The following is a 15,426-nucleotide window of genomic DNA, read 5'->3' as shown; positions in this document are numbered from 1 at the left end:
TACCACATGTGATTCAAGGATTTATTAAGTCATACATGCAAAACATACTGCTAATTGCATTAGCAAAAGATCAATGTAAAAACTTCACAATTTTGCAACTTTTAAGTTTTGCTTTAGTGGTTGCAAGGGTGTAGTTCAACACTGTATTCCTGCCAGCTGAGAATGTACAGAACATTAGCACTAGTTTACAGAACCTCACAGACCCAAGTTACCATTACTCAATCTATGCTGCACATGGACATGGAGGTGACAAAGAACACTCGTCTGCATTAGTAATGTTACAGTGTTGGGGATATCTGGCAAATAGTGACATCTGAGAAGGTTCATAGATTATAGAGGTCTAAAATATAAAAATTACTAAAGATGTGTAAAGCTGCTTCACATGATTTGTACACCTAGTTAATAGACTAAAAGCTCCTCAGAAAGCATAACTTACTGGGTTGGAAATAACAGAAACAGAAGAAGGCTATGCTTGATCATTCTACTTTACTAAAAAAATTCTATCATCAGAAAGGTTTTAAAATACAAGCTCTATTGCTCGTTAAGAAGAGATTCTACAAGAAAAGCATTTACTACACAATGTGTGGGAATGACTGTTCAAAACTAGCTAAATGAATGCCCTACATGAATGTTAAAGGAATTTACCTATGAACACCAACCTCTCTTCCACTACTGCACACCTGGGGAAGCAGTCACCAATTTCAACCTTAAGTAGAGTTGACTCAATTTCAACTACTCTGGCAGTGTAGTGTAAATTGATCTGTACAGTGTCAAAATACTGTCTGGCACTATCAGTTGATCCAAGCCACTGTTTCATCACAACACAATGCTGTCAAAAGGACTAAATATACTTCAATAAGAACAGTTTGTTTTTGAAATCACAGCAGCAAGAACTAGATTGCAACCAAGCCCTTACCAATAATAAAGCATTTTACACTGTGACTTGTCAGTCACTGTCAGTGACTTGGGTTCAATATACAATGCTATGCAATGATTCTGGGTTGACAAAACATTTCATAAAATGTTGGACTGCAGTGTTTTGCTAATTATACGGTACTGTTACTGTGAAAAACTAGAAAGTGTTTTTGCATTTCCTAACAGAAATTAGAGTCATCTTCAAGAAGAATCTTTAAAAAACAGTTTAGTGCTTAGTGTTCGTTCCTAGCACAACACAACTTAGTTCAGCAGATAGTTTGGCAACGCTTAAGTAATCGAGCAAGAATAAGATTTTAAAAATAAGGCTTTATATAGGTTTGTCTTTTAGGATTTTGCTTTTAGTAGAATGAAAAGGAACTTTTATACTTCAAACAAATGAAACCATGGAATTATTGATTGGTTCAAAAATTTATGGAAGAGAACTAATTTATAATAGACAAACTTGGCATTGAATGTGAATGCTCCATTGTTCTGAGCAAAGCACAGGGTTTGGAGGGGTGGGGGAGGGTGACTTTACAGCAGCAGACATTTTCTCTTCCTCTTCTTTACAGGCGGGGGGCACAGAACTGCTCGGATAGCTTCGTCAAACACTGTCTTGAGGCCTCGCTGTGTAAGTGCTGAGCATTCTAGGTATTTCACTGCACCTGTGGGAAGCAAGGGGCAATTACAAAACAGTTCTCTGCAGTTACAGAAAGCACTGCTTCTGCAGTGAATTCCACAACAAAAGCCTGGCATTTTTGTTAATTACGCTGCAGTATCTTACACAAACAAAAGTTAGAGCCAAGCCCACCGTAACCCCATTGCAGCCATACCTATCTCTTTTGCCATGGCAAGGCCCTGTGGGTAGGTGATAGGAGTCAGCTTCTTCTCCTTCAGTTTTTCAATAGTGTCTTTATCATCTCTGAGGTCGAGTTTGGTACCCACTAAAATGATGGGAGTGTTGGGGCAATGGTGCCGCACCTCAGGATACCACTGCACAGAAAGCAATAACAGTGTCATTGTGCACGTTCTCAAACATTATAACTGTAAAGCTCAGAGCCTTTCTTGACACTTTCAGATGTCAAAGAACAGAAGGGGAGAACATAAGAGCTCTTTAAGATGGAATTAAAAAAAAAAAAAACCATACAATTGCAAAACAATTCTTTATTCACGCCAACAGGTATTTTCATATACTTAGAAATCATCCTATTAAGGCTGTATCTTTTCTCCATGCTGGAAAAACCCCAATCTGCACTTCCCCCATCCATGGCAACCACCTCTCCTTTGTGACCACTCTGCCATAGGCTCAGGTGTCCAAAGGACATGAAGCAACATAACATAACAGCAGCAGAGCAGGTACCTGAACCGTGACTGATTGACAGAACAGTGCTCCCAGCCTAACTGCTACCTGCACTTGTTTTTCTTCAAACCACTGTAAAATTAACAATATATTTAAATGAAATAATGCCAGCTTATATTTACCTTAGCACGGACATTTTCAAAGGAAGCAGGACTCACAAGGGAAAAGCAGATTAAGAAAACATCCTAAAAAACAAAGCAGACAAAAGTCAGCCTGGCAGATCAACCTCTGGAAAAACTGCATCACCATGAAGAGCCGAGCACCCCCACCATCTGTACCACAACTTGCAAGGCGAGGTCGGACACAGCTGGATGCAACAATCAGAGGCTGCTTCCCCATGGGAAATCCATTCCCAGACTGCTACAAGCAGAGGCAGAGAGGTATGTGGGGAGGGAAACAAGTAGACTGTAATCAAGTTTATAATCAGCTACTGCAGTAGCCAACAACCAAACTAACATCACTGCAGTGCAGGTTTATTGCCCTGAATGTTCCTTCTCTCTTCTAAACTGACATTTAGAAACACTTGAGCTCCCTGACAAACACAGCAGTGAAGAGGCCAGAGACTGGCTTCTGAGCTGGGGATGGATGCTCTTACTGACCTCTAAGCAATTTGACCCTTAAAAGACAACTCCTCAACACAGGTTGTTACAACCTATTAACAGCATCACCAGTTTCTGAAAAAGAATACACTATTAAGATTACTTTGGAGTACATTAAACTGCAAAGGCAGTGTATTACTGTGAGTGGAAAAAACAAAATCACACTAGCTTCTACAACTGTTATTTCTATGCCAGAAGCAGAAGAATCTGTTACTACTATCAATTCTATATAAAAACTTAAGAACTTCTCTGTAACAAAACTAGGATTAAGAAGGGTATTAAAAATCTCACATCACACTACCTCCTTTCTTCCATTTCCAAACTATGAGGAAGCATAGACAGAAAAGTGGGCTCCTTTTGGGGAACTTACACATCTTGCCTTTTACTTGAAAGCAAAGATGATAAATAAGATCGTGTGAAATTATCTCACAGAAAATGTCTCTGCTAACTGCTGTACAATACATTAAGAAAACAAAAAGCAATGAGATCCATTACAGCCATCTACAAGCACTCCAAATAACCACACAAATTCACTCTATTCAACTAGATGAGGACAGTTCTGCTGTATGACCTCAAATTCAATAAACATATCTCAAACAGGCCCAATTTTCCCCAGCCTTCCTCTGCACCCATACTTACTTCAGCATCAGATGTGTTAAAGAATTAGGCATTTCAGAATGTTAGTTGATTGTGCTGCATTTCAAGGCATTTTTTGTTAGGTCAGCATCTAACATCTGCATTGCTAAGCACTTGCAACCCAGTTGTTCATGCATCTCCCCAACAAGTTTCCAGAGCAGCAACCCAGAAAAAGAAAGAAACAACATCAAATAATGTGATACTATGGCCACTACTTCTGTTTTCCAATTCTGCAAGTTTGTGGTGATTGAAGCTCTGCACACTATGCAGACTCTCCTTTACTATCTCCAGAGATCAAACATTGGTGTTGACCATGAGGACTTATTTCAAGATTTCAGGTGTCTTGCACACTACCAATCTTAATAAACAGGAACAAGTGCTTTTTATTTGTGAGAAGTGCTTTAGTCTTAGCAAGTCATAAAGAGATGCAGTAATGGAGTTCTCAGATCTACGAATTAGTTCCAAGAGAAGTAGTTTGTTAAAAAATAGGGGCCAATTTATCACTGTCGTAAGCAAGACGAGATGACAGAACTTGGAACTGAAGTTTACTTATGGAGTTACATACGGCAATAGGTTGATCTGTCAGACTGGAAGATATATTCTTACCATTGGTTCCTCCAACCTAATAACAGTACGAGATAGTGTTACTCCTAAAATGATGTCAGGGAAACTGTTCTCTTCACCAGCAATTGGTGCTCACCAGTAGTTACAACGTGCCTTTCTGTCTCTGCTCTGTAATTCAGCACAACCTGCACCCAAACCTGGCTGCCAGGCTTCCCATACACCTGTGTCGGTCTGCACTGTCAAATGTGACTTGGAAGAACAAACACCATACCAAAAAAATTGCCTTTTGGTTTCTTTTGAAAAGAAGCAAGGTTAGCCCCCTCTGTTGCTTGTTTGTTTTAAATGAAAGTTGTGTGGGTTTTGACCTTTAAGTGCTGCTGAATATTGCCTTACTGCACAGCTGTAAGAGTTGAGGACTTCTTCACGAGAAGTTCAGGACCTAACACCCTATCTTTCCACTTTTTGCTCTAAGAAAGCATACAAGCTGAGTAGTGAGAGCACTGCAGACCTTTGCTTATCACTTAAATGTGCATGTACAGAAGAGATTTCCAAAAAGAATGTTTAGATTGGCATGGAATTCTTTTGCAGACTGTTAGAAAGCCACAGCTATTTCAGCAGGCTGTTAACACACGTGCAATGGCGAGGAACAACATCCTCCTTTGCCATCAGCTTTTCTACACTACTGAGTGATCTTTCAAGACACTTTTTTCTACTCTGCAATACTTGTTTATTGAAGATTTTAAGCAAACCTGAAGTTCTATGTATCCAAAATTAGATATATTTTAGTGAAATTTTCCATTTATTGTCTGATGAGGAAAGGCAGACAGTTCTAACATTTCAGTCAGGAGTGCCTACAGCTGGCAGCTCACATCCATCCTGGGGCCAAAGGGAAAGCCTACATTTATGAGTTAGTAAGCAGTGAATTAAGAAAAACTGTGAATTAATACAAGCTTACTAAAAAAGGAATTATAGAGTTCATTAAATAAGATTCTCATTATTCAGAAGAGCAGTTATGCTGTAGAATAACTAGAAAAAAATCTGCATTTAACATTATTAACACTGAATTATTAATTGTCACTGATAGTTGACAACAGCAGTAATCAATGCTGATAATGCCTGCAAGTTACTCCCTTTCTTTACTGAAAGGATGCCAGTACCAGATAACTGCTCTAAACTGACCAGAAAAGCAACCTCTGCAAAGACCAACTGCAGCTGAAGTCACACTGGAAAGAAAGAGCAGATTACTTCAGCATTTTCTTTGTAAAAGGAAGAACAGTGCTCAGACAGGATTTAACCAGTTGCAAGCACTGCAAACAGAAACATGTTTGTATCAATGTTATAGCAGGAACTGCAGTAAGTAAGAAAGTAGCCATGGGGTTAAGTAGATTTGAAAACCACAACCCAGCCTCTGTCAGTACCACTAAGATCTTCATTCAGGACTGCCTCTTTCACATTTAGTACATCTGCACAGAGGCTAAACAACATCAAGTGCTTAGCAGTGACAGTGTCAGGTTGCATCATGCCTGAAAACAAAACAAACCCCACTTTTGGCAGCCATGCTAACTTTAGTATCAATGGACTCACTGATGAGACCACTCTACTCACTCAGGTTTTTTTGTTGTTCCCCTCGCTCCTCCCCCCCCCCTTTTTTTCACCGTCTTTTAATCAAGAATTCTGGTTAATTCTGAGACTGCAACTACATAAAGCCAACATGCATCAATGCACACAAACACACAGGAGTGTAAATTTTAACATTTATACAGTTGTACACACAAAGATTCTTGCTACAGCAAGCTACCATCCTTCAGCCTACGTGCAACAAGTACTTTAATAAAGTTGTAAGAAATACAGCTCCAGATGTAACATCTCTAGAACAGCTTAAAGCTGTCTATCTTCTTAGGCTTCACAGCAGTACTTACTGTTTGGGGGTAGGAGAGTGGGCGTAGTCTGTCATAGTCCTCTTGACCAGCTGTATCCCACAGGCCCAGATTGACCGGTTTGCCATCAACCATTACATTAGCAGAGTAGTTGTCAAAGCTAAAAAATAAAAAATAAAAGCTAGCTGCATTTGCTTGCAGTAAAATTGGGCACCTTCAGCATTTCTTCCTGCAGTCTTAATTAGGAAAGCTATAAAAGAGAACACTTACTGCATCTTTCTGCTCCCCAGAAAAAGTTTTTAAATACTTCAAATACCAGGAGCCAGTAGAAATGTGATTTTTATCATTGCAGTAGACATAATTCAGTGTTTTAGGGCAAACTAACTTCAGCAGGAACACAAGCATAACATAAAACAAAAATTTAAGTTTAAGACAAAAAAAAAAAAAAGGGAAAGAGGAATAATTATGACAAGAAGGCCTTAGAGTTACTAAAGTCATCTGAAACCTTTCATCAACACTTACAGAGAACAAGCTAGATAAATACACTTTACAGAGACATCTGTTAAGGGCAGGGAAGCTGCTTGTGTTCGAAATGCCACCCAGCGGGTCCTCACAAAGGGAACTGCACTAATACTGATACCAAAGTTCTTCCATGCACCAAAATAGATGAGTTCCCATAACAGTGCCTGAGAAGCCACTGAGCTGTGGCCAGCTCAGCACAGGACTGGCATTAACACATACACAAAAGGGGAAGGAACAGAAAAATCTCATCTGTAATCACATAAAGCATAGAAATAATTGGTTTACAAGCTGTTTGACCCTGCTATTAGTACAGAAATAACATGTTATTGTAAGAAAGAATGGTAATTGTCAAAATGTCTCTAAATACCCATCCCAGTCGAGGTGGCCTTGTGCTCAGGGAGAGCCAAGTCTACTCACTGGAGGAAGTGCTGCCACAGCCACACTAAGGCACACTTCCCCTGCAGCACACACAGATGCTCAGCCAGATGTTCTGATGGCACTGGGTGGTGTGTGCAGGCAATTCAGGCAGCTCAGTGAAGAAGCTGACCAGCAGTAAGCACCATTGTGTTGACAGATGCTTTTAGAATTGTATAAGTACTTACACTGTGGGTATGTATTCCCCAGGAAACGCATTGGTTGTGTAACTGATGAGTAGGCATGTTTTACCTACAGCACTGCAAAAAAGAGAAAGTTTACATGTAAAGAATATTCATCCTAAATAGCAAGCAATAATATTCCTCTTAGGGAAGAAAACTAATTACACCCAGTCACCTAAGGAACAATTGAGAGTGCCAGAAGAAACTATTGCACACAAAAACAAGCAAGTAGCCCTAAGGTTACTGCTAATGGAAGCACAGTTAATATAAACATCCATTCTGTTACCTTTAGTTTTATTTATACAAGTTTGAAGAAAGCTTGAAATGTATGATTTCTCAGCATATCATTATTTTTGCCTACGTGAAAGCAATACAAATGGCAATCCCCAAAATGTTTATTGCTACTGCAAAGTGACTCCCAGTACACATTCATCAACCACCCAAGCACCTCACTGGCTGCCTTACAGATAAACTGCATTCCAACACTGCAGAAAGAGCTCCCAGCACCAAACTCTGACTCACAGATGCAGCTCCAAACCAGCAGAAGCACCGTGAGCTCCTGTCCCACCCTCTGCCACAATGCCGGCAGCAAGCGCTTCGCTTTCCTCCCGTCCTCACATCTCATCTACACTCAGACATCAAAGGAGGGACCATAACTGAACTTTTGTTTCAGTTACAACTGAAGGATCAGAATGCTTGAAATTGGATTTTTTTTTTTTTTTTTTTAATGGGCTGCATCTTGGTTCCTATGCTGGCTTCTCACTTCAAGCATACTCCTTTGGTGGTGTGAGGGATTCCAGGTCACTGTGCCCACAGTTCCTTGCAGAAGACAGCACCCAAGCCACCCCACAGCCCACCTAACTGCCCTTCTCAGACACTCCTGCCCAAGAAAACCAGGACTGCCTCGCAAACAACTTTCTCTCTGCACACTCAAAGCAAGCCAGTAGGAACTTCCCAACCTTACTGTATGTACAAACCTTGCTGTTAGCTCCTGAGGCCTCCTGAATCGAATCTGTCACAAGCTGAAGGAACTCACAAAAGCTTTAGTCTAGAACCACAGCTAGTATTAACAACAAAAAAGTATTACCAGAAACCAAATGCTACTGCTAAAAATATCCTGTAATCCCTTTGCTTTGCAGAAGACAAAGACAACTCACAGAAATGAGCATTAGTCATGGGCTCATAGCTCCCCTCCTGCAAACAGCTGAGGCGTTCATATCTGAATTTTAGCAACTATTTTACATTTGAATCATAGCATCTCTTTTCTTTCTGGAGAACCGTGGATTGCTACTTCATATACCAAAGATCAACTTCAAAACACTATTTAAAATCATTTCATAGTTTATCAGTCTTACCTTGTGACTCACAGTTTAAGGCAGGTTAAGTACCTTTGTCATAGCTGAGCCTGTAAGGAGTGTTACACATTGAGCAGCTCAGTGCCAGTCAGCCCAGGAAGGCCATGGCAACCCCTGGCAGCAGCACCACACACATTCAAGTCATGAAAGAAGGGCTGCTTCACTGTGCACAGTAATGCCACAGATTTTATCCTCCATGCCTATTTCTTAATTGTGCTTTTGTTCCTGAGCAGAATGTCCCACCTGCCGCTCTCTAATCACAGCACACAGTGGCTGTTTCCTGCACTGTTTTTTCATGCCTGCTCTAAAGAAACACGATCTGACATTCTTCTTTTTCTTCCAGCATACGAACTGAACGCCAGAATACTCCTCTGCTCTAGAAAAGTACAACCTGTGGATGTTTTCCTGTAGCAACATGCTTGACACACACACAGCAGCACGGGCATTTACCACACAAAAACTTCTGTGGGAGAAATCCGGGAGCAGTGTGCCAGATAAGCTGGCTTAACAGCTGCCAGCAGAGGAGATGTCGTGCTGACCCCCTTGCAGGGCACTCAGCTGACTGCTAACAAGCCGCTACATGGAGGTGAAGCTCTGCACTCCCCCCTAAGGACAACCTGCTGCTCAGATCCTTGGGCTGCTTCATCCACCACAGCGTGCTGCTGAATGCTGTCATCAAGCTATAAAGCAGGCTCTGCCAGTCCAGCCAATGAAGGACAAACGTGAAAACCCTCAAACACTGAGAGCAGCAAGGCACACACTCCTTAGGAAGCTTCCTGCGGCTCCAAGCTACATGCCAAGCTACGTGCTCACATGCTTCCAGAACCTGTCTGGTCTGATGCTTCACTTTTCAGCAGGTTCCTTACAGACAACACAAGCTTCTAACAAATTCATGTGGAACTTAACATTTTCAGCAGAGGCTCAAGAACTTGTCTCTGTGCTCAGGCTTCTTTGTTCACCCTGCTCTGAAACCGGTGAGTCTGCTCTGGCTAATAGAACAGCGCAGGGAAGTGGAGACAGGTTTCATTCCATGCTCAGAAGTGCCTGCCTGCAGCGTGTATCAGCAGCACAATCAGGCAGTCACTTAAACAAGAAGAAACACGTTCAACAACCCTGTTTCAGGCTTGCTCCATTCCAGCCTTCCTGCTTCCCTTGCCTTCTGGCTCACTGCCCCACAAATCAGATATTACAGTTACCAATCTTCAAAATGAACTCCAGTGTCTATCTTTGCAATGAAGCACAACCTCTAAGTACTTAGAGCTTCTCTCTAAACTGCCCAAGTTCTGTGGTAAGGAATCTAGAAAGAACTGCACTTGTTTGGCAAAGTATAAATCCTTGCACATAAAGACTAAAACATTAAGATACTTCCAAACCAAACTTAGTCATAACAAAATTTCGAGCAACTACTTAATCACTGCTCTGTCCACCCACGATTGCATCAAATGAAACTGGTAACATTTGACTGCAATTAAAAACACGGCCAACAGAAATCCAGCATTTTAATGACTTAACACTAAGTGAAGGACTTACAAACTGAGCAGTGAATTGCTTCCTGACACCCTCCAGGAACCAGTCTTTGTAAAACCACATGTGCGTTCCTGGAAACAAGGCAGCCATCCCTTTCTTACTTACACCAAGCGGTTCTGCAGAGCTCCCCATGTTACTGCTGCTGGCAGACACGGACATGACACGCTCAGAACGCCATCAGAGGACCTGTGCCAGCATTTCCTCCATCCTGCAGGCACCAGAGCCACACAGATGCTCCACTCCACTCCCTTCCCCTCCTCTCCCACGACTAAAACCCAACTGTGTGAATTTAGCTGCTGTTTGCAGCCACAGGAATGGAGGAGGTGGCCAGCTGAAGTAATTGCTGTTTTAATTCCAGAAATGCTGATATCTACAAACAGGTGGCAGCCTTCTGAAAGCCTCTGACAACATCATTCCTTTCTCTCTCAGCTCTGTGAACCAGCTCCGCCCCAGGCCCCTGCACGGCCCAGGTCTCCACTCACATCAAGCAGTGGATGGGACATGACCAGCACTGTCCTTGGACAGAAAGTGCCATATTTTTGCTACAGCAGAGGTTTAGATATATGCTGCTTTTCCAGATGAGCTGCTTTTCCCCCTGTGACACCCATCTCCCAAATATGCTGCTCAGCATTTCCAATACTACCCAATTTTTAATTTAAACCTTGGAAGTGCAATAACAGAAGTTCCTACACTTGGAGCCTCTGCACTCTCCGCAGGTAGCACTGGAGAGCGGAGGTGCTCAGAACCTCGCCCTGCACTTGGTAAGGAGCCCATCACCCCCCTTGCTCTTGACAAATTATCAGATCAAGCAGCACAGCTTTAGCCAGCAAGGCCTCAAGGTGAGCAGAATTCGAACATGGACTCTTAATTCACCTCTTTCATTCTTGCAATATTTTTACAATGAAAACCACATCCAAAAGAGCATGAAGTTGACCATTTCTCTGGCATCTAATAATCATTTCTCCAAAGCGCAGGACTTCCCCTCGTGTTACACGAGATCGCTTGAGATTTCATACCACTTAACAGCTGCTATTTCAGAGTGAAAACAAAAGCTGCTAAAAATAACTTCCAGCAGTGCTATTCACAAGTGTCAGGCAGCAGCAACCCCTGCAGTTATTATCCAAGCACAGTGCTCATCGTCCGTCCTGCACGTTCCCATTGCTCTGCATCTTCAACAAGCACAAGCAACAGTTGCTTTTTCCTAACAATCCTCACAGTGAGGAAGAAAACAAGGGCAAAACGAGACTGCACAACCAGCATACACACTGTGTTTTTCAGCCAAATTAGAGCTCTAAAAACTTATCAGTCAGAGCCCTAAGAACAAACAGGGCTTATGGATCAGAAACCGCCTGCTCGCTTATAGATGTTAAAGGCTGCACAGGTACATCCACAGCTCTATTTTGTTCCCAGTGGATCTCCACGGGGTACATAGATCAGCACCCATGTTTTATGTCATACAAGTAAATCTTTAACTTGCATTGTTTTCCTGAAGCACCGAAGCTTTAGCCTTATCTAAGCCAAACATTACACATTTACAAGAATGCCTGTCATGCCTTCACTTCTGAAGCAACAGCAGAGAAACACCATAAAATATTTAAAAATCCCAGCAAAGGACAATTAACAGATACCAAAACTGAGCAATCGTTTCTAGATGGGATCCTAAGAGGTCTGTGTTTCTAACTACAGAGGAAGAGAAGCCCACTAGATCCTGTTTTGCTTCCACATGCATAAAAGACTTGGGTAGGATTACACACTTTTATTTCCAGCACGAAGAGCGGGAGAAGCATTTAGAAAAGGAGCAGTTCACAAAGCAAGGGACAAAAAAGAACTGCTTTGCTGAGTGAATCACTGAGTAATGCACGGTCTGTACTGAGCTCTTCAACCCAGTGGAGGAAACAGGCTGAACTTTTTCTCCACCCAAACTTGATGCACCACATTTACTTACAGCACTGCCACAGACATTAATTAACTTTAAAAACTGACAATAAAAAAAAGCTATTTTAGTCGTTTTTAAAATCAACGCAACCAACAAATTAGCCTGCAGTCATACTGCCCACCGTCAATTAATTACAGGACTGTGAAAGGCTCTGTCAGATGATCAAGCACTCAGTACACTCATGTTCGTACTGCTCCAAACCCCGCACAGGAAGAGCAGGGAGAACAAATTTGCTGCATGAGTTAAGTTTATCTTTCTAACAGCTGTCTGCTCGAGGATTCCATGTCTTGTTGAAAAATACAAAAGCACACACAAGTAACTTGAAGGTTAATCCACCACATTCAATGACAAAGACAGCAGCAAGGCCATCCAGTGACACTTACAGCCCTCTGTCATCCGCAGGGGTTTGCTGTGACACCAATTATGCTTGGCCTACACTGGGATTTTTGTTTCTACCAAGGGGGAAAAAAATCCTGTGGAACTGCACAAGCCACGCCTTGTTCAGCTCTCCTGCACTGCTGCCCTGAGCTCTGGCATCCAGCACGAGAGAAAGGACGCCTCTGAGTCAACGGCAACACATGGCAGAGAGCACTGAGCAGCAGCAAACACAGCTCCTTCCCCATCACACTTCCAGAGCTTATACTGAAATCCAACAGGTAAGCTTAGCGCTGGCTGACCCTAAGAAGTTGTTTCTAACTAATTTATAAGGACCGTCACATTCAGAGTGCTGCAGGCATAGCAGTCATTTACAGATGAGTATGATGTTAATTAGTTGGGTTTGAATTGTTTTCTCAGCCTCTCGCAGCCAGGAACCTCACCAGACAGAGCCATGCGAGCAGGAGAGCGCTCTGCTCACGCGCGTTTACGGTTTGATCGGAGCGTACCAGATTTCACCTCGTTCTGCAGAAGGCAGACGTAGCGGTATAAACTCGTTACTTCGCCGCTTCCGCGCTAGAGGTTTCCCGCGGCACGAGCCGCCTCCCGCCGCTCAGCCCGAACCCGCCGTGACGCGCTGCTCCTCCCCGGCGCGGCGCGGCCCCCACAGCCCGCGGCCCCGCAGGGCCCCGCCCGGCAGCGCGCACCCCCGCCCCGCCTCGGCCGGCACCACCCGCCGCCACGGCGCGGAGCGGGCTGGGTTCGGTCTGGGCTGGGGCCGCGTTCGGCCCGCGCTCCGCCCGCCCTCCCGGAGCCACCATTTGCCGGCAGCGGCCGCCGCCCGGCCCGCGCTCGCTCCGCTCCGCTCCGCTCCGCTCCCCCGCCCGCAGGCGGCCGGCGCCCCCCGCCCGACCCCGCGCCGCCCCCTCCCCCCCTCCGGCCGCCGCCCGCCCTCGGGATCCGGCGGAGCTCGGGCCCGACCGAAGAGATCCGCGCCGCCGCCCGCCGCGGGGCCGCGCTCACTCACCCGTCGCCCACCACCACACATTTGATGGCCTGCATCGCGGCCGCTGAGCGGGGCGGGGCGGGGAGCGCCGCGCGAGAAGGCAGCCGGCGGCGGAGCGCTCCGCAGCGTGTCGCGGCCGCCTCCGCCCTGTGCCTGCGAGCGGGGACGAGGCAGCGGCCACCACCCAAGGCGGGGAGAGAGAACTGCGGGAAACAGGAAGCGGCCGCTCCGCTCACATCCGGCCGGGCTCCGTGCGGCCGCCGCCCCGCCTCCGGGCCCGCTGGGGGCGCCCCGCCCTCCGGGAGCCGTCGCGGCACCGCCGCTCGTGTTCCTCCGTCCGTCGGAGCGGAGCGGCCCCGCCGCCCGGCCGGGTCACCGCCGCAGCTCCGCGCAGGGGCGGCCCCGGGCTGATCCCTTGTTTTTTTTTTTTTTTTTTTTTTTGCTGTCGTTGAATCGCACGGAGCCTTACAGAAATGCGGTGTCACGCAGCGGTGCTCGCCCACCGGGCTCCTGCCTGCTCTCCGTGCGCCTGAGCCCGTGGGGCAGAATCCTGCCCTGGCCCCGGCTCTCTGGTTGGAGGCCTGGCAGCCGCATCGCCTCAAACCTGTCAAACCAAACGTCCTTTTGGACACCATTTTGGAATTTCAGCACTCCTGAGGCCCATCTGCCACAAGGCTTTTGTGCACACAGCGATGCACGGTACTGTAAGAAACGTACCCATGCAGAATTGAGTTCATTGTACGGATTTACTGTGCAGATGCAACTCGAGCTAAGGACAACCTGTGGCATTCCCTGTGTGCTCCACACAGGGAACAGATGCCTGTTTCCCCTCAGGCCGGTCCCTCTCGCTCCGTGTGCCAGCACAGTGCAGTCAGAACGCTTCCTTCCATCGACAGATCCTCCTGCTGCCCTCCCTCCTCCTGCCATGCTGCGACATTAATTAAATCTGCCGGCAGGTTTTAGGCCACTTCAGTACGCAGCCAGCTTCCCCAGGCAGGGCAGTCTGGACCACTCATGTTGAAACTGCCAGGCTGCACAGAGCCCTGGGTTTCTTCTTTGCCCTAAGGAAACCGTTTATTTCCTGCAACTGTTGAAGTAAAAGTCAAGCAGATCAGGCCCAGTGATCCCAGGAGTTTTTTCCTTTCCACAGTTGCTGTTCTTCTCCTTGGCAGAGGCTGCTGGATGGGCTGAGGCACACATCCACCATTCTCCTTGTGTTGCCATCCATCAAAGGAAGCATGAGGAAGAGGCCCGAGCACAAACTTCTTGTGCCGAGTGACCATCAATTCACTGAAATCAACAGAGGTGCCATCCCAGGGGGTTTCCAGAGATTTATCTCCTGTTGATTTCAGAACATGTCTAAATTATTTGGATCCCATAAAACAAAACCTCATCAGTGGACAGAGCATCCCATGATATTTACTCTCTTCCATTTTCCTTTGGAGGGCAAAGGTAATTCTCAGAGATTTCATGTCAGTGGGGAAAATACGGTAACTATCACTGAAAAATGAAAGGCTATTTTTATAAAACCTGTATGTCCACGTTCCCCCATACAGATGGAGGCTGAAGCGATTCGTCATTCAAGCTGAATATCCTTAAAGCTCAGACTGCTCTGCCAATGACTTGGCAACCTTTCCCTACCCAGCTCAGAGCTCAGAGGAGAGGTGTGGGCAGTGGCACAGTGCTCCTGCTGCTCTTGGCTGCTACAGCCACGTCTGGGGCCTTTCAGATACCGCACAGAAATAGAGCAGATCTGAACACTGTCTGATTTATGTCAGGATCCTGAGGAGATCAGAGCATGGAAAGATTCAAGTGACATGTAAAAGTACTTCTGATTTCCCCACCTCCCAGTTCCTCTGCCATTTCCTTTTTACCCACATGGATGATTGGAATTTGTTTCATGAAAAAAAATCACAATGAAATTTACACAATTACAAAATAGCATAGAAAGACAAGGATAAAGCAATCATGGTGGAAACACTGACATTAGCACAAAGGGCATTAACGATCCTGTCATGAAACAAGCTATATATTTTAATGCATTTCCTTCTCAGTGCTCCTCTGATTCTTTTGAGATGTTAGTTTAAGCGCTGCCAAGAATGACTTATTTTAAAACACAGTATGCTTTGAGTATGTTCTAACTGACAATTCTAATTGG

The 15,426-nt window shown here is 45.0% G+C and overlaps 1 protein-coding gene across 1 annotated transcript; it reads right to left on the bottom strand.

Moving 5' to 3' along the window:
• Window positions 1-7: 7 nt before the first annotated feature.
• Window positions 8-13,491, bottom strand: RAC1 (Rac family small GTPase 1). The gene is made up of 6 exons (XM_031606992.2): window positions 13,290-13,491; window positions 7,076-7,147; window positions 5,994-6,111; window positions 2,398-2,460; window positions 1,749-1,908; window positions 8-1,580 (listed from the first exon to the last, which is right to left on the bottom strand). Exons 1-6 carry the CDS (start codon window positions 13,322-13,324, stop codon window positions 1,450-1,452), a joined length of 579 nt encoding a protein of 192 aa, XP_031462852.1. The 5' UTR covers window positions 13,325-13,491; the 3' UTR covers window positions 8-1,449.
• Window positions 13,492-15,426: the final 1,935 nt, after the last annotated feature.

Source organism: Phasianus colchicus, chromosome 16, assembly GCF_987193195.1.
Source record: "Phasianus colchicus chromosome 16, bPhaCol1.hap1.1, whole genome shotgun sequence".
Taxonomy (NCBI): Eukaryota; Metazoa; Chordata; class Aves; order Galliformes; family Phasianidae; genus Phasianus; species Phasianus colchicus.
Note: the sequence above shows the minus strand (reverse complement) of the source record. Positions and strands in the feature narration are given on the sequence as shown.

Coding starts and splice junctions, on each gene's coding strand:
- RAC1 (XM_031606992.2), bottom strand. CDS start 13,324: ATGCAGGCCATCAAATGTGTGGTGGTGGGCGACGG. Junction 6,112..7,075: donor GGGGAATACATACCCACAGT/GTAAGTACTTAT, acceptor TTTATTTTTTAG/CTTTGACAACTACTCTGCTA. Junction 1,909..2,397: donor TTGAAAATGTCCGTGCTAAG/GTAAATATAAGC, acceptor CTTTCTGTGCAG/TGGTATCCTGAGGTGCGGCA.